The sequence below is a fragment of the Diceros bicornis genome, chromosome 1 (assembly GCF_020826845.1).
Source record: "Diceros bicornis minor isolate mBicDic1 chromosome 1, mDicBic1.mat.cur, whole genome shotgun sequence".
Taxonomy (NCBI): domain Eukaryota; kingdom Metazoa; phylum Chordata; class Mammalia; order Perissodactyla; family Rhinocerotidae; genus Diceros; species Diceros bicornis.
In genome coordinates, this window is record NC_080740.1 from 91,403,697 (window position 1) to 91,424,477 (window position 20,781).

The following is a 20,781-nucleotide window of genomic DNA, read 5'->3' on the forward strand; positions in this document are numbered from 1 at the left end:
ATCAAAAAATGTGTTGTTTTATCACTTTCTTTGATACCAGTTGAAGAAATTGTACATCTCTTAAACTTAGTGCTTAGAATATGCTGGTTTATATCTGACTTTCCACCATTTTTGATATCAGCTGAACAGTTGCATACAACACAAAGAGCTTCAAAGGACTTTTTTCCTTGTTAAGTAAATGTGAATTGTTCAGAAACTTCATCATATAATTCACACTTGTGTTCTGGCATTTTGGATTTCAAATATATACAAATAAAAAATAGGTAATAGCAGTCATCACAGTGCCCATCTAAATCACCCAGACTTCAACATTTCACACTGCACTGGATGGTGCCTAGCTAAACGAGCTGGACGTCATCTTTTCACAGTGCACTGGACAGTGCCCAGCTAAATGACTCGAGGTAACCTTTTCACACGGTACTGAACAGTGCTCAGCTAAATACTGGGATGTTACCTTTTCACACTGCACTGGACACTACCAAAATAAATGACCTGGATGTTACTTTTTCACACTGCACTGGACAGTGCCCAGTTTAATGACATGGACATCACCTTTTCACACTATATTGGACAGGGCCCATCTACGTGAACCAGATGTCTCCTTTGCACACAGCACTGGACAGTGCCCAGCTAATGACACTGAAGAAACCTTTTCACACCACAATGAACAGTGCCCAACTAAATGACCCAAGGTCGCCTATTCACACCGCACTGGACAGTGCCCAGCAAAATGACCTGAACGTCACCTATACACACCACACTGGACAGTGCCCAGAGAAAATGACCTGGACATCACCTTTTCACATTGCACTGGACAGGACCAAGATAAATGAGCTGGATGTTACCTTTTCACACTGCACTGGACAGTGCACAGCTAAATGACCAGGATGTCACATTTTCACCATGCACTGGACACTTCCCAGCTGAATGACCAGGATGTCAGTTTTCACGCTGCACTGGACAGTGCCCAGCTAAGTGATCTAGATGTCACTTTTCACCATGCACTGGACAGTTCCCAGCTGAATGACCAGGATATCAATTTTCACACCGCACTGGAAACTGCAAACATAAATCACGTGGAGGTTACCGTTTCACACAGCACAGGACAGTGTACAGCTAAATGACACTGATGTCACCTTCTCACACTGCACTGGACAGTGCCCAGCTAAATGACCCGGATGTCACCTTTTCACACTGCGGTAAACAGTGCCCGCCTAAATGACCTGGACGTCACCATTTGGCACCACACTCGACAGAGCCTGGATAATGACCCACATGTCACCTTTCACACTGCTCTGGACAGTGCCCAGGTCAATGACCCAGACAACACATTTTCACATTGCACTGGACAGTGCACAGCTAAATGACCTGGACATCACCTTCTCGCTCCGCACTTAACAGTGCCCAGATAAATGACCTGATATCGCCTTTTACATCGCACTGTACAGTGCCCAGCAAAATGACTCGAGGTCACCTTTTCATACTGCACTGCATAGTGCCCAGCTTAATGACCAGACGTAGCCTTTTCACACTGTACTGGACAGTGCTCAAATATATAACCCAAACATCACTTTTCAGACCACCATGGACAGCGCCCAGGATAGTGACTCGATGTCACCGTTTCACACCGCACTGGACAGTGCACGGCTAAGTGACCTGATATCACTTTTTCACACCACACTTGACTGTGCTCAGCTAAATGACCCGGATGTCAACTTTTCACACTGCACTGGAGAGTGCCCAGCTATGTGACCCAGAAGTCACCTTTTATCACCACATTGAACAATGCCAATCTGTTTGACCCAAGGTCACCTTTGCACACTGCACCGTACAAACCCCACTAAATGACCCAGATGTCACCTTTTCACAATGTAACGGACAGTTCCGAGGTAAGTGACCTGGATATCACTTTTTCACACCGCACTTGACTGTGCCCAGCTAAATGACCAGATGTCACCTTTTCACACTGTTTTGGAGAGTGCTCAGCTAAATGACCCTGACATCAACCTTTCACACTTCCCTGGACAGTGCCCAACTAAGTGACTCGATGTCACCTTTTCAGTCCACAGTGGGCAGTGCCTAGCAAAGTCCCCAGATGTTATCTTTTCACACCACACTGTAAAGAGCCCAGCTCTTGTATTCACACTACACTGGACGGTGCCCAGCTAAATGACCCAGACATCACCTTTTCACACTACCCAGGACAGTGGCCATCTTTTTTTGTTGTTGTTGTTTAATTTTTTGTTTATCTCAGTAACATTGGTTTATAACATTTTATAAATTTCAGATGTACATCATTATACTTCTATTTCTGCATAGATTACATCATGTTCACCACCCAAATACTAATTACAACCCATCACCACACACATGTGTCGAATTATCCCTTTCACCCTCCTCCCTCCCCCCTTCCCCTCTGGTAACCACCAATCCAGTCTCAGACAGTGGCCATCTAAGTTACGCGGATGTCACCTTTTCACACCACACAGGACAGTGATCAACTTAATGAAGCAGATGTCGCCTGTTCACAACACACTGTACAGAGCCCAGGTAGATGACCCGAGGTCACCTTTTCACATCCTCTGGACAGTGTCCAGCTAAATGACCCAGATATCACCTTTTCACACTGCACTGGAGAGTGCCCTGCAAAACGACCCAGACATCACCTATTCACACTGCACTGGGCAGTGCCCACCTAAATGACCCAATTTTGCCTTTTCACACTGCACTGTGCAGTGTCCAGCTAAATGACCTGGATGTCACCTTTTCACACCACGCTGGACAGTGCCTAGATCAAAGCCCTGAAGATCACCCTCTCTCACTGCCCTGACACACCCTGGCAAATGACCTAGACAGCACCTTTTCAAATAGCACTAGACAATGCCCATCTATATGGTCCAAACATCACCTTTTCACACTGCACTGGACAGTACACAGCTAAATAACCAGAATGTCTCCTTTTCACACTGCACAGAAGGGGCCAAGCTAAGTGACCCTATGTCACCTTTTCAGACTGCACTAGACACTGCCTACCAAAGAGACCCCATGTCACCTTTACACACAGCACTGAACTGTGCCCAGCTAAATGACCAGGACATCACCTTTTCATACCACATTGGATAGTGTCCAGCTAAATGACCTGGACGTCATCTTTTCACACTGAACTGGACAGTGACAAGCAAAATGACTCATACGTCACCTTTTCACTGCACGCTGGACAGTGCCCAGCTAAATGACCTGGAGTCACCTTTCCACAGCACACCAGAAGGTGTTCAGCTATATGTCCATTATGTAACCATTTCACACGATACTGTACAGGGCCCAGCTATATGACCCAGACGTCACCGTTTCACACTCCACTGGACAATGCCAAGCTAAATGACCTGGATGTCACCCTTTCACACTGTGCTGGACAGTGCACGCATACACGACACGGATTTCAGATTTTCACATAGCACTGGACAGTGCCCATCTAAGTGACACTTATGTCACCTTTGTGTACCTCACTGGACAGTGCCTAGCTACATGACCCTGACATCACCTTTCCATACTTCACAGGACAATGCCAGGCTAACTAACCTGGACATCACCTATTTACACCGCACTGGACTGTAATGACTAAATGACATGGACGTCACCTTTTCAAACAACACTGGAGAATGCCCCATAAATGACCCAGACATCACCTTTTCACACTGCACTAGACAGTGCCTGGCTAAATGACCCAGATGTCACCTTTTGACACCACACTGGACATTGCCCAGCTAAATGACCAGGATGTCACCTTTATACACTGCACTGAACAATGCCCAGCTAAATGACCTGGACATCACCATTTCACATGGCACTGAACAGTGCCCAGCTATATAAAACAGACGTCACCTTTTCACACTGCTGGACAATACTCACTTAAGTGACCCGGATGTGACCTTTTCATACCGTGCTGGACAGTATCCACATTAATGACCTGATGTCACCTTTTTGCACTGCACTGAATAGTGTCGAGCTAAATGATCCAGATGACACCATTTCACACCACACTGGACGGTGCCCAGCTAAATGAACTGGATGTTACCTTATCACACTGCACTGGATGGTGCCCAGCTAAATGACTTGGATGTCACCCTTTCACACCGCACTGGACAGTGCCTGCCTAGGTATTCCAGGTGTCACCAATTCTCACTGCCCTGGACGGTGCCCCACTAAATGTCCTGATGTCACCTTTTCACACTGCCCTTGACAGTGCCTAGCTAAATAACCCGGGGGTCAGATTTTCTCACTGCACTGGACACTGCCCAGCTAAATGACCCAGATGTCACCTTTTCACACCACACTGTACTATGACCAAATCAGTGACCCAATGTCACCTTTTTCACACCACACAGGAAAGTGCCCAGCTAAATGAACTGGATGTCACCTTTTCACACCACACTGGACAGTGCCCAGCTAAATGACACAGATGTCAGCTTATCACACTGCACTGGACACTACACATCTAAATGACCCAGATAGTACCCATTCTCACCGCTCTGGAAAGTGCCCAGCTAAATGTACTGGATGTCACTTTTCCACACAGCACTGGACAGTGCACAACTGAAATAATGGGATGCCACCCTTTCTCATTCTCCTGGACAGCACCCAGGTAAATGACCCAGACGTCATCATTTCACACTGCAATGGACAGTGCCCAGCTAAGTGACCCAGTGTCACCCTTTCACTCTGAACTGGACAGTGCGCAACTAAATGACCCAGATGTTACCTTTTCACACTTTCCTGGACCATGCCCAGCAAAGTGAGGTGATGTCACCTTTTCACACAATACTGTACAATGCACAGCTAAATGACCCAGACGTCACCTTTTTACACTACACGGGACATTGCCCAGCTGAATGACCAGGATGTCACCTTTTCAAACTGCATTGGACAGTGCCCAGCTCAATGACCAGGATGTTACCTTTTGACACGACATTGTACAGGGCCCAGATAAATGACTGGAGGTCATGTAATCACACCACATGGGCCAGTGCCCAAGTAAATGACGTGGACAACACCTTTTCACACTACACTGGACGGAATCCAGTTAAATGACCAGGATGTCAACTTTCACACCACACTGGACAGTGCTCAGCTAAATGACCCTGACTGACATCATCTTTTCAAACTGCATTGGGCACTGCCCATCTAAATGACCTGGTTGTCACCTTTTCATACCACACTGGACAATGCCCTGCTAAATGACCCAGATGTCAACTTTTTCCCATGCACTGGCAGTGTTCACCTAAGTGACCCAATGTCACCTTTTCACACAGCCCTGAACATAACCCAGATGTCACCTTTTCACACTGCACTGGAGAGTGCCCCAGTAAATGACCCTGATGTCACCGTTTCACCCCACAGTGGACAGAGCCCAGCTAATTGACCAGGACGTCACCATTTCACACTGCATTAGACAGTGCCCAGTGAAGTGACCCGATATATCACCTTTTCACATCTCACTGGCAGTGCCCAGCTAAATTGCTCAGATGTTACTTTTCACACTGCACTGGACCATGTCCAGCTAAGTGACTCAACGTCACTTTTTCACACAGCCCTGGACACTGCCCAGCTAAATGACCTGGACATCACCTTAAAACACTGCAATAGACCATGTCCAGCTAAATGGCCCACATATCTCCCTTTCACAACACATCGGACAGTGCCCAGCTAAGTGATCCAGACATCACCTTTTAACAATGCACTAGACCGTTGGCAGGTAAATGACCAGGACATCAACATTTCACACTGCAGTGGACAGTGCTTAGCTAAATGACGCAGACGTCACCTTTTCACACTACACTGGACAGTGCCCTGCTAAGTGACATGATATCACCTTTTCATACCCCACTGGACAAGGCCCAGCTAAATGACAAGATGTAACCTTTTGACACCACACTGGACAGTGCCCAACTAAATGATCAGATGTCACCTTTTCACACCGCCCTGGACAGTCCCCAGCCTAGTGACCCAGATGTCACCTTTTTACATCACACTGGAAGATGCCCAGTTAAATAAAACGGATGTCACCTTTTCACACTTCACTGGGCAGTGCCAGGCTAAATGACCTGAGGTCACCTTTTCTCTACACTCTGTACAGTGCACAGCTAAATGACCCAGACATCACCTTTTCACAGTGCACTGGACAGTTCCCAGCTAAATAATCTGGATGTCACCTTTTCACAATGAACTGGGAAGGGCCCAGCTAAATGACCCAGACGTCACTGTTTCACACTGCACTGGACCTTGCCAAGATGAATGAAATGGACATCACTTTTTCACACTGCACTGGACAGAGGACATCCAGATGACCACGACGACACTTTTCACACTACACTGGACAGTGCTCGACTAAGTGACGCCAGTGTCACATTTTCTCACTGCATTGGACAGTGCCCAGCTAAATGACCCCATGTAACCTTTTCACACCACACTGGACAGTGGCTAGCTACATGACATGGACATCACCCTTTCACACTGCACCGCTAATTGCCCAGCTAAATGACTCTTATATCACATTTTCACACTGAACTGAACAGTGCCAGCTAAGTGATGTGATATCACTTTTTTACACTGCGCTGGATGGTGCCCAGCTATATGACCCAGATGTCATCTTTTCACACTGCACTGGACAGTGTGCAGCTAAATGACCTGAGTTCAGCTTTTCATACCGCACTGTGCAGTGCCCAGCTAAATGACCCAGACGTCACCTTTTCACACCTCACTGGACAGGACCCAGTTAAATGCCTCAGACGTCACCTTTTCACACCGCACTGGACAAATTGGAAAGATTGAATTTGATCATCTCAAGGCTGCATTAGTGAATCTGTCACTCACTAGTCTGAACTAATAAGTAACTGTAAACTGGAGTTGAACCAGCAAAAAGGTTGTGAACTAACAACATATTGAACTTGATATCTTATGTAAAAAAAGGTGAACTTTCTGTTTTCTTGCAAGGGACGACTGCTTGTAAGGGACAGTATTCCCAAACAAAGCCAGAGCTGATCTTGTATAAAGTTGGGAGCCTGGTATTTAGGCATTGGTGAATTTCAGAAGCAGGGGTCTCTAGGAATTGATGGACTTTCAACTGTGCTAGTGTGATTACTGGAGGAAGGCTGCAATCGTTTTCTTGTAATATCTTTGTCTGGCTTTGCTGTTAGGGTAATTCTGGCATCCTATAATGAGTTGGGAAGCATTCCTTCCTCTTCTATTTCCTGGAAGAGTTTGTGAAGTATTGAAATTACTTCTTCTTCAAATGTTTGATAAAATGTACCAGTGAAGCTATCTGGACCTTGGCTTTTCTTTGTGGGAAGATTTTTAATTATTAATTTCATTTCCTTACTTGTTGTAGTGTTACCAGCACACTGGGTTCTCATTGTCCCCCAGGATAGAAATCAAGAGAGACAACAAACAGGAGTAGGAAAGTAAAAGTTGATTAGCTTGTGTGCAGGAAAGGCACAAGGGACCTGGTGCAGAAAGGAAAGGGGCAGGTGACTGGCTCATTAGGGAGTGGGATTCTGGGACTTTTATTAGGAGAATGCTGGGGAGGAGTGCCTTGTCATGGCATGTAGAGGTAGGGTTGTGCTTGCACCTGCGCTGTCATGTAGCATGCTACTACATGCGATGCGTGTATCATTAGCATGCTAGCTCTCCAGCCCTGGGTGTGATTTTTACTATGCTAATGGAGCTAGGGTCACCTTCAGTGGACTCCTGAGTGCTAGGGTGCATGCGTAAGCCCAGGAAAGTCCCGAAACTGTGGAATGTGGATCTTGGTGGTCTCTATCTGATTCTCCTAGCTTGTGGATTGGTTAGGGGCCTTATCTTGTTAGGCCAGGGGCCTTGCAGATGGCCCTGTCTCATCATGCTGGTTCCTATCCCAGTAGGTCTATTTTAATCATCTAGTTCTTCTTGAGTCAGTTTTGGTAATTTATGTTTTTCTAGGAATTTTCCCATTTCATCTAAGTTGTTTAATTTGTTGGCATAAAATTGTCCACTGTATTTCCTTACAATTCTTTTAATTTTTCTAGGGTAATGGTTATATTCCCATTTAATTTCTGATTTTGGTGATCTGTGTCTTCTCTCTCTCTCTCTTGATGTCTAGCTGAAGGCTTATCAATTTTGTTGCTCTTTTCAGAGAACCAACTATTTTTTAATTGAGGTCCTAATAGTTTATAACATTGTGAAATTTCAGTTGTACATTATTATTTGTCAGTCACAATATAAATGTGCCCCTTCACCCCTTGTGCCCGGCCCCCAAACCCTTTCCCCCTGGTAACCACTAAACTGTTCTCTCAGAGAACCAACATTTGATTTAATTTATTTTCTCTACTGTTTTTCCATTTTCCATTTCATTGATTCCCACTTGTCTATGATGTCCTATCTTCTACTTGTCTTGGGTTTTGTTTTCTCTTCTTTATTTAGATTCTTAAGATAAAACCTTAGATTATTGATTTGAGATCTTTTTTCTTTGCTAATATATGTGTTTAAAGCTATAAATTTCCTTCTAAGCACTGCTGTAGCTGCATCCCATAAATTTTGATATATTGTGATTTCATTTTCATTCAGTTCTAAACGCTTTCTAATTTAACTTGTGATTTCTTCTTTGACCCGTAGGTTATATAGAAATGTGTTTTTAATTTGCAAATGCTTGTGGATTTTCCAAATTTTCTTTTATTGTTGATTTCTAACTTAATTATCTTGTAGTCAGAGAATATACTTTATGATTTCAATCCTTTTAAATTTGTTGAGACTAGTTTTATGGCTTAGTATAAATTAGATATATAATTAGATAATAGATTATGGTCTATCATAGATAATGTTCCATGTGCACTTGAAGAAAATGTATATTCCACTCTTGGTGGAATTTTCTATATATGTCAATTAAGTCAGGTAGGTTGACAGTGTTGTTCAAGTCTTCTATATCTTTGCTGATTTTCTACCTAATTGTCTTATCAGTTATTGAGAGTAGAGTATTGAAGTCTCCCTTCAACTCATTCAGTTTTTTTCATATATTTTAGAGATCTATTGTTAGATATGTATATATGTAAATTGTTTTATCTTCCTTATGAATAATCCCTGTTAATATTATAAAGTGTTCCTCTTTGTCTGTAGTAATCTTTTCCCCCTTAATGTCTATTATGTCTGATATTAGTGTAGCCACTATAGCTCTCTTTTGGTTAATGTTTACACTGTATCTCTTTTTCTATCCTTTTAATTTCAGCCTATTTGTGTCTTTGAAGTTAGTGTGTCTCTTATAGACAGCTTACAGTTAGATTCTGTTGTTTTGAAATCCAGTCTGATAATCTCTTGCTCTTTATTGGAGTGTTTAATTCATTTACATATTGATATGATTGGATATACATCTGCCATTTTGCTATTTGTTTTCTATATATCTCATATCTCAAGAGGCCTCTGTCCTCTTTTACTGCCTTCTTTTGTGTTAAATAGATGTTTTCAAGTGTACTATTGTACATCCTTTGTTGATAAAAAGAAAACTGTATATTTGGAATTATTTTTAGTGGTTTCCCTGGGGAAGGTAATATGCACTTTAGCTTAAACTATGTCAGATTAATATTAACTTAATTCCAATAGTATACAGAAACTGCTCAAATATAGTTTTTTTCCTACCCCTTCCTTTGTGCTGTTGTCATGAAAGTTATATCTTAATACATTATGACCCCAACAATACAGTTTTATAGTTATTGTTTTATGCAATTTTCTTTTAAATCATTTAAGAGAAGAAAGGAGTGAACGTCATATCAATAGAATAAAGAACAAAAACCACAGGATCATTTCAATAGACATAGGCATTTGCAAAATTCCACATGATAAAAACACTCAACAAACTATCAATAGAAGGAAACATCCTCAACCTGATAAAGATCATCTATGAAAACCCATAGTTAACATCATAGTTAATTGTGAACGACTCGATGCTTTTCCCCTAAGATCAGGAACAAGACAAGGATGTCTACTCTCATCATTTCTATTCAACATTGTACTGAATGTTCTAGCCAGGGAAATTTAGACAAGAAAAAGATGTAAAAAGGAGTCCATATTGAAAAGGAAGAGGTAACTATCTATTCACAGATGACATGAATTATATATAGAAAATCTCAAGGAATCCACTAAAACATTATTGGAACTAATAAATGAGTTCAGCAAGGTTGCAGGATACAAGATCAATGTATAAAAATCAATTGTATTTCTATACACTTTAAATGAATAATATAAAAATGAAATTAAGAAAATAATTCAATGTATGATAACATCAAAAATAATAAAATACTTAGGTATAAGTTTAACAAAAGAAGTGCAAGATTTATACATTGAAAACTACAAAACATCATTGAAAGAAATTAAAGAGGATGTAAATAAATAGAAAAACATCCTATGTGCATGGATCCGAAGACTGAATACTGTTAAGATGGCAGTACTCCCCAAATTGATCTAAACATTCAATGCAATCCACGTCAGAATCCCAGCTGGTTTCTTTGTAGAAATTGACAAGCTGATTCTAAAATTCATATAGAGTTGCAAGGGGCCCTGAATAGCCAAAACAATCTTGAAAAAGAACAAAGTTGGAGGACTCATATTTCCTGATTTCGAAGCTCACTACAAAGCAACAATAATGAAGACAGTGTGGTAAAGGCATAAGAATAGATATATAGAACAGTAGACTACAATTGAGAATTCAAAAACCCATGGGTCCATGCTCAACTTGATTTTTGACAAGGGCTGCAAGACCATTCAATAGGAGAGGAATAATCTTTTCAATAAGTGATGCTGGAATAACTAGATAGCCACATGCAAAAGAATGAAGTTGGACCCTTACCTCACACCATATACGAATATTAACACAAAATGGATCACAGACCTAAATGTAAGAGCTCAATCTGTAAAACTCTTAAAAGAAAACATAGGGGTTATTTCTTTATGATCTCAATTTGGCAATATATTCTTAGATATGACATCAAAAGCATAAGCAATAAAAGAAGATAAATTAAACTTCATCAAAATTAAAAGCATTTGTGCTTCAAAAGATACTATCAAAAAAGTGAAAAGACAATCTCAGAATGGGAGAAAATATTGGTAGATCATATAAGGGGCTTGTATCTAGAATATATAAAGAACTCTTACAACTCAATAATAAAAAGACAAATAACCAATTAAAAATGGACAAAGGATCTGAATAGATCTTTTCTTCCAAGGAAGATATAGAAGTGGCCAATAAGTACTTCAAAAGATATTCAACATGCTTTCAAGATTCTGTCTTTGTCTTTTGGCAGTTTGACTATGATGTTGATGTGTGTAGGTGTAGATCCCTTTGATTTTATCGTATTTGAATTTCATTGACTTCTTGGGTGTGTAGATTAATGTTTTTATCGGATTGAGAAGTTTTCAATCATTGTTTTTTCAAATATTTTTTCTGCCCTTTTCTCTTTCACGTCTCTGGGATTCTCATTACACATAGGTTGGTACACTTAATGGTATCATACAAGTCTCTGAGACTCTGTTCAGTTTTTTTCATTTTTTTGCTTTCTGTTCTTCAGACTGGGTAATCTATATTGATATATGCCAAAGTCAGCTGATTCTTTCTTCTGCAGGCTCAAATGTGCTGCTGAGCTCCTCTAGTAAAATTTTAATTTCAGTTATTTTACTTCTCAACTCCAGAACTTCTATTTGGTTTTTCAGTGTGTGTGTGTAGGCAATGTTGTCATACGTTCATTTAATTCTTTAAATATGGTTTCACTTAGTTCTTTAAACATATTTTTAGTAGCTATTTGATGTCTTTATCGACTGCACCCAACATCTGGGCTCCCTCAGGGACAGGTTATATTGATTGCCTTTCTTTCCTGTGTACTAGCCACACTTTCCAGTTGATTTTTGTGTCATGTATTTTGTTGTTGTTGTTGTTGAGAACTGGACATTTTAGCTAATAAATTGTAGCTACTCTGGATTTCGATATCACCTCTTGTGGTTGTTGTCATTTCTGGCTTCCTAGGTAGCACCCTGGGTCAGCATAGCCTAGTGGTCAGCCAATGATTAAATGCTTTGAGTTAGTTAGGCTTTCATCCATTGCAAAAGGGATCTGTGTGTGGGTTAGGGAATGCATTCAAAGTTCAGAGAGTTAACAAGCAGAAAGTGCCTGGGCTTTCACTTCCTGCTTGCACAGGGTCTCAAGGGCAGTCAGGTATGAATAGTAAACTGGGACCGTCTCTGGTGTTTCTGTGTATGAATGTAGCTGTGCCCATGTGCACAGCCTTCCAGATCAGCAGGAAAATGTCAGAGTTTTCTTTTTTTTTTTTTAATTAATTAATTATTTATTTATTTTTTCCCCCAAAGCCCCAGTAGATAGTTGTATGTCATAGTTGCACAGCCTTCTAGTTGCTGTATGTGGGACATGGCCTCAGCATGGCCGGAGAAGCCGCACGTCTGTGCACGCCGGGGATCCAAACCCGGGCCGCCGGCAGCGGAGCGCGCGCACCCAACCGCTAAGCCACGGGGCCGGCCCGAAAATGTCAGAGTTTTCAAATCCTCATTTGGACTCTCTCATTCCCTAGATCTCTCTTTTTAATTTTTGGCTGGTCTCTTGCTTGCCCCAACTGTTGTTATAGTGTGAGGCAGCTTCTATGCTGGCCTTTGGCTGTTTGCTACCAAGGACTGTTTCCACGGAGCTATGAACATGGGACTTTTGCTTGGAGCCCCAAATCATATCAACTCCTTCTGGCACCAGCAAGGCTACCAGTCCTATCAATACTGCATTATGTTGCTGAGTGGGGGAAGTGAGAATGGAACAAGTTCCAAGTTGAAATGTCACAGACACTGTTGTTCTTACTCAAGTTCAGTAGTTTCACTTGAATAAATGTTTTTTCAACTTGCTATATTCCTTTAGTTAATTTCCAGAGTTATGAAATGGTTGTTTTTGGTAATTTGCCAGTTTTTTAGTTGCTTCTTTTGGAGAGAGGCGTTGTCAAGGTCTTCTCTCTGCACTTCTGGAAACTCCTCACATGTATAATTAAATTTTTGTGGTATTTAACTTTAAAAAGTAAAAAGAACAGGTGAAATTAATATTAAATTGTTATTTAATCCAATATATCAAAAATATAATTTAAACATGTCATTTATATAGTTTTCCAGCTTTATTGAAATATAATTGACATAAACATTGTGCAAGTTTAAGGTGTACAATGTGATGATTGATATAAGTATATATTGTGAAATGATTACCACAATAAAGTTAGTTAACACATCTATCACCTCATATAGTTACCATTTTTTTGTGTGTGGTTAGAACATTTAAGATCTGCCCTCTTAGCAACTTTCATGTATACGAAGCAGTATTGTTGACTATAGTCACCAACGGTCTGGTACATTAGATCCCCAGATCATCTCCTAACTGGAAGCTTGTACCTTTTGACCAACATCTCCCCATTTCTGCCATCACCAAGGCCCTGGCAACCACCAATCTACTATTTGTTTCTATGAATTTGGCTTTCTTAGATTCCGCATAAGTGAGATCATATAGTATTTATCTTTCACTGTCTGACTTATTTCACTTAGCATAATGCCCTCAAGGTTCATCCATGTTGTTATAAATGGCATGATTTCCGTCTTTTTATGGCTGAATATTCCATTGTATATATGTATCACCTTTTCTTTATCCATTCATCTGTCAATGGACACTTAGATTGTTTCTATGTCTTGGCTATTGTGAATAATGCTGCAATGAACATGGGGTTGCAGATATCTCTTTGAGATAGTGATTTCATTTCCTTCAGATATATACACAGAAGTGGGATTGCTGGATCATATGGTAGTTCTATTTTTAATTTTTTCTATTTTTAATTTTTTCCATAGTAGCTGTGCCAATTTATATTCCCACCAACAGTGCAAGGGTTCCCTTTTCTCTATATCCTTGCCAACACTTGTTATCTCTTGTCTTTTTGATAACAGCCATTCTAACAGGTGTGAGGTGATATCTTACTGTGATTTTGATTTGCATTTCCTTGATAATTAGTGATGTTGAGCACCCTTTCATGTACCCGTTGACGATTTGTATATCTTCTCTGGAAACATGTCTATTGAGGTCCTTTGTCCATTTTTTAATCAGGTTATTTGTTTTTTTGCTATTGAGTTGTTTGAATTCCTTATGTATTTTGAACATTAACCTCTCATTGGATATATGGCTTTAAACATTTTCTCCCATTCAGTAGGTTGCCTTTTTGTTTCATTGATTGTTTCCTTTGCTGTCCGGAAGCTTTTTAGTTTGATATAGTCTTACTTGTTTATTTTTGCTTCTGTTGCTTGTGCTTTTGTTGTCATATCCAAAATCTTGTTGCCAAGGAGCTTTCCCTTATGTTTTCTTCTAGGCATTTTACGGTTTCAGGTCTTATGCTTAAGTCTTTAATCCATTTTGTGTTAACTTTTGTGAGTGGTGTAAGATAGGGATCCAATTTAATTATTTTGCATGTGAATATCCAGTTTTCACAACACCATTTATTGAAGAGACTATCTTTTCTCCATGAGTGTTCTTGGCTCTCTTGTCAAATATTGGTTGATTATATATGCATTCCTGGGAAAACCCTCATAAATATACTTTTTTGGTCATTATTGTTGTTTGCAGATTTTTTTACAAAGGATTTTTGTATATGTGTCCATGAAAAAGATCAGGTCTCTCTCTTACTCTCCTTTAATTCATTATCCACACAGAAGTTTGAATAGTCTTTGAAAAATATTAAACTGATCACTTTACTCCTCTATGTAAGGTTATCAATAATTTTTAATTTCAATTAAAAACAAATCCAAATTCATTACCATGCCTTACAAAATCTGGCTGCATCTTATGCTAGTCTCCATTTGCCTTAAGCCTTTTTCAATAATACTCAATATTTTTCTGGAGCTTCTAGCAGTGCTTTAAGGCAAGAAAAAAATATATAATCATGCACTGCTTAAAGTCGGGGATACATTTTGAGAAATGTGTGGTTAGGAGATTTTATGGTTGTGGAAAATATATACAATCATAGAGTGCACTTACACAAAAAACCTAGATCGTATATTCTACTACACACCTAGGCTATAGGATATAGCCTATTGCTCTTAGGCTACAAACCTGTGCTGCATGTTATCGTACTGAATACTATAAGCAATTGTGACACGATGATATTTGTGTATCTAAATACATTTAAACATAGAAAAGTACAGTAAAAATACGATATGAAACATAAAAAATGGTACACCTGTATAGGGCACTTACCATGAATGGAGCTTGCAGGACTGGAAGTTGCCCTGGGTGAGTCAATGAGTGAGTGGTGAGTGAATCTGAAGGCCTAGGACATTACTGTACACCACTGTAGACTTTATAAACACTGGACACTTAGGCTACACTAAATTTATAAAAAATATTTTTTCTTTCTTCAGTAATAAGTTAACCTTAGCTTACTGTAACTTTTTTACTTTATAAAATTTTTAATATTTTAACTTTTTGACTCTTTTCTAATAGTTTAAAACACAAATACATTGTACAGCTGTGAAGAAATATTTTCTTTCTTTATATCCTTATTCTATAAGCATTTTTCTATTTTTAAAATTATTTATTTATTTAATTTTTAAACTTTTTTGTTAAATCTAAGACACAAACACACACATTAGCCTAGGCCTACACAGGGTCAGGATCATCAATATCATTGTCTTCCTCCTCCACATCTTGTTCCACTGGAGGGTCTTCAGTGGCAATAACATGCATGGAGCTGTCATCTCCCATGATAACAATGCCTTCTTCTGGAATACCTCCTGAACGACTGCCCGAGGCTCTTCTTGAGGAGGGGTCACTCTTTTCAGAAATATGTCTGTGGTGGTTTGCTGCATTTATTTCTTTTTTTCATCACAGATTTGCTTGTAAGCAGATAATGCACGATGAACATTCCTCTCTATTAATGAAAACCTTTTGGTGTTGGGGTCCATGTTTTCAAACTTTTTGAGGAGCTTGCTGAGGTCTGCAAAATCTTCTGCTAACCCTTTCCTGTGAATTTTCTTGAAGGTTCTTCTTTTTCTTTTCCTGTAGTCTCCTTTTCTCTTGCCTCTTCTTCAGCTATGCATTCCTATTCCAGTTTCAATAACTCCTCATTAGTCAATTCCTCAGGAACCACCTCTAGGAGCTCCTCAATGTTACCCTCATCCACAGCCGGGTTAAAGTTGTTTGCTGTCTTAACCACAGCTTTGCTGATTTTTTTCAACCTCCTAATCCTTGGCAAATCCTTTGAAGTCATGGACAAACCTCTTGAGTGTCTTCTTCCAGATGCCATTCTTATGCTCCTTGGTGACATCACCCCAAGACCAAGCAAGGTTCTTGATGCAGTCATAGATGTAATCCTTCCAGTATTGCATCAACGTCTTCTCAGTGTCTTCCTCAGTTGCAGCGATAGCCTGGGCAAAGGTCCTCCTGAGGTAGTAGGCCTTAAAAGTTGCTGTAACTCTTTGATCCATTGATTGGATAAAAAAGATGGTGTTTGGGGGGAGAAATACCACTTTGATATTGGGATGAAGATCGCCCATAAAAGGAGGATGTCCAGAAGCATTATTAACAATAAGGAAAATCTTGAAAGGTATGTTATTTTCCAAACAGTACTTCTCCAGTTTGCTGGCATAGAAATTCAGGAGGGCATCTTGGAAGAGGATCTAGGTCATCCATTACTTCTTCTTGCTTCTGTAGTATGCTGGCCGTGTGTGCTTACTGATATACTTGAAGTCCCTGAGGTTCTCACTGTGCCAAATCACAAAGGGTTTCCATTTGTGGCCTGCAACATTGCCCCCAAGCAAGACTGGGGGCAGTTTTAAAAGCCTTGAAACCTGGTATTGACTTGGCTTCCTTGTGGATGAAAGTCCTTTCGGGCATCTGTTCCTGGAATAGGGAGGTTTCATCCATATTACTCTGGCAAGTAATTTTCCTCCACAATCAGCTTATCTAGAGTTTCCAAAAGTCCTTTGGCTGCCTTCACATCAGCACTTACAGACTCACCACTCACTTTCACATTACGTAATGAATAATGATTCTTGAATTTTTTAAACCACCCAGAGCTAGCAGTAAATTTGACATCATAGTCAGGTCCAGTCTTTTCTTTCAACATGGAAAACAAACTTTTGCTTTGGCTGTGATCATCATGGTGCTGAGAGGGCTACACTTCTGTGTCTGGTCTTTAATCCAGGTCATCAGAAGTTTCTCCATGTCTGATACAGGCCCTTCTCAAATTTTTGTTATTTTCATTGCCTTCAATGAAGCAGATCCTTCAACAGCTTCCATTCCTTTGTTATTGTTATTCAAGAATGTAGCTATGGTGGAATGGGACTTGCCTGACTGGTAAGCAATAACCATCACTAATTTTCCACATTCACAGTCCTTAATCACTTTTAATTTTGTTGACAGGTCAATCACTTGACATGGCCTCTTACTGGCAACATTGGCAGTGGATTTTGTATGCTTAGGGGCTATGATGAATAAAACAGCATGAGATTAAATCAAGCGCATGAGAAAATGATGCAATCAAAGGCGCAGTAAACACAACATGGCTGAGATGGCTGCTGGTGTAATGCAACATACCGTTTACAGTAAACTTTTTTTTTTTTTTGGCGAGGAAGACTAGCCCTGAGCTAACATCTGTGGCCAATCCTCTTCTTTTTGCTGAGGAAGATTGGCCCTGAGCTAACACCTGTGCCCATCTTCCTCTATTTTATGTGGAATGCCCGCCGCAGCATGGCTTAATGAGTGGTGTGCTGGTCCGTGCCTGGGATCCAAACTTGCAACCTCCCTGGCTGCCAAAGCAGAACACGTGAACTTAACTGCTACACCACTGGGCCGGCCCCTACAGTAGTCTTTTTTTATAAGTAGAAAGAGTACATGCTAAAATAATGATAAAACTATAGTACAGTAAATACATAAACCAGTAACGTAGTCATTTATTATCATTATCAAGTATGTACTGTACATAACTGTATGTGTTATACTTTTATATGACTGGCAGCACAGTAGGTTTGTTTACACCAGCATCACCACAAACGTGTTGTGCTACGATGTTATGATAGCTACTACATTACTAGGCAATAGGAATTTTTCAGCTCCAGTATAATTTTGTGGGACCACCATCACATATGTGGTCCGTTGTTGACTGAAACATTGTTATTCAGTGCATGACTGTAAATGAATTTCAGAGGGAGAAACAAAATTGTCATATTTGTGGATGTTAGTATATATGTAGAAAATGCAAAATAACCTATGAATTATGAGCAAGGTTGATGAATATAAAGTCAATGTACAAAAATCAAATGTTTCTGTATATCAACAACAAATTGTTGGAAAGTTAAATTTAAAGGATGCCATTTTCATTAACATAAAAAATCAGGTAACTCAGAGTAAACCTAACACAAGATGTACAAAACCTCTATGGCAAGAATGATCAAAACTTTACTAAGATATATTTAAAAAGACCTAGATAAAGATAAACCAAATTCATTGGCTGAAGGACTCAATATTTTAAAAGAACTGTCAATTCTTTCCATATTGATTCATTAGATTCGAAGCAATCACAAGCAAAGTTACAATGAGACTTTTTGTGGACACTGACAAGCTGATTCTAAAAGTTGTCTGAAACTATGAATGGCCAAGAATAGCCCAGTGACTTGAAGAAGAATAAGGTGGGAAGACATGTTCTAATACATATTATAGTAAATCTATAGTGATTAAGACAGGATGATATTGGCACAGGGATAGAAATATAAACCAATAAAACATAACAGAGAGCCCAGAAACAGAACCTCCATACTTTGGGTTCCCCAGGAAACAGACTCTGAGACTGTGAGATTTGTGGCAATAAGTTTATTAAGAAGTGTTCATGGGAACACTAACATCTCTAAGGAGTAAGGGAAGCTGAGTTGGGCAGAGGTGATCTTCAACTGATCCTTTTAGGAAATCTGGCTTTGAATTCACCCTTCACAGTTGTCCCAGTTGAGTCCAGATCTTTATATCCACACATTGACCAGCCAGTAGAGGTTGGCTGACACCAGGGAGAGCATGTAACTTTGAGTAAGAAGCTTGCTGTGGCTGAGGGCATTTTCTGGAGAGTGACTGAGCTATAAGCCAACAAACCTGAGACTCCTGGTAGCTGGAGGAATGAGTTCCTTGGTCCTGAAGTGGGATCTGGGTAGCACACGACAGCATCCACTACAGTTCACCTTTTCTGCTACTCAGATCCACTTCCTTCATATAAGTCCACTCCATTTGGAACCACTCTTCCAAGATTCAGGTTGGCCTCTTCTCCTGAGGAAAAGAGGTAGGTTAGTGGGATGAAGTATAGCACCTTCTGCTGCTTACAGCTGGTTTTCAGGTCACAGCTGGTACCCATTGTCTCCCTCTTCTACAATTGGCTGAAGTGTTTCAGTGCAGCTGATTTTTATGACCTATATTCACATTATTCACATACCAGGTAGAAAAATAGAGCTCTACAAAGGAGATCCACAAAGGAGAAAAAAAAAAGATTCTCCACATCTTTGTCTAGCTCCTTTATTGAACTTAGTGGCTCATCTGATGAGGTAAGTCAGACCCTCAACCCTGTGTGCTCTGAGCCCCTAGTCACTATGTCCTAGTCACTATGTCCTTCTCAGGCCATCACTGCTGTGCTTGTCCATTTACTGTCAAGACTAGAAAACAGAGTATCAAGAGCACCCAAGTGGATCATCTCAGTATCTAACATGTTCTTCCTGTCTCCATTGTGTATCATCTGTCCTACTGCCTCCTGATGATCAGGGTCAGGATTCTGACTCATCCCTTGCCTTCTGATCTCTTGGCACAAGGTAGCACAAAGTGACTGGGCAGCAGTTGTAGCCTAAAGTTGTATGGGAGTCTTTCTGTGTCCACATGGAAGTACTCTCCCTCTGAGAACTAAGACCTCGAGACCCACAGAGCGTAGAGTTGTGGGGAACAAATCACAAATTCCCCTCATAGCATCTTTTCCCCAACAGATACCTCTAATACCAATAGGTCAGCCAGGTTGTATAGCCCAAGTGGCAGGGCTGTGTAACAAAGCCTTGACCTGTCACATAGCCATTTCCTGCTCTGGGCTCCAATTCTGAATAGCTTCTCACGGCAGTGTTGTCATTGGAGGACAGCCACCACTGAGCTTCTCAGTGAAGCTGGTGACCCTCTCAGCAGCACCTTCCTTATCACTTTGGTACATGGAGCATCCTCCAGGCCCTCCTACAACACATAGTCAGCTGATGAGTTTTCTGGCCTTATAGAATCTGTCTCCTCTAGCATGCCCACTTCTGGGTCTTTTGATTCCCTCCTGTACCATTTTTCATAGCATTTCCGGTATTCGTACTTTATGTAGTATGAATGACACTTTTTCTAAGCTTCTAAGAGCAATTCTGCAAGCATACTAACTTTGTGTCTCAGGGTCCTTGCCAGGGTGTTATATCCTGTATCACAGGTGAGTGCTCCCATATCGATAAACTCTTCCTCATCCAAGTTTATCTTTCACTCTCTCCCCCTTTATCTAGCACCTTGAGGATCCAGGTCCATATATGCTCTTTCAGCTCTTGCCAGTGTTTGTTGGAAATGTCCTGGAGCTTCTTTGGCCTGTAGTTCCTTTGTTCTCTTAACAGGCCCAGCACTTCCCTGGCCTGGTTAGTTGTGTCTGGGGGCCAAGAGGGAGGTTGTGGGTCGACCCTGAGGAGGGTGCCTCCTGTTTTGTGAAGCGG

General features: G+C 40.6%; 1 protein-coding gene across 1 annotated transcript in view; it reads left to right on the forward strand.

Annotated features, from left to right (window-relative positions):
- Positions 1-1,178: 1,178 nt before the first annotated feature.
- LOC131412202 (vomeronasal type-2 receptor 26-like) overlaps positions 1,179-20,781 on the forward strand; it is a 70,398-nt gene continuing 50,795 nt past the window's right edge. The window contains 1 exon segment of the mRNA XM_058551834.1: positions 1,179-1,310. Within this exon segment, the coding sequence (XP_058407817.1) occupies positions 1,179-1,310 (132 nt within the window).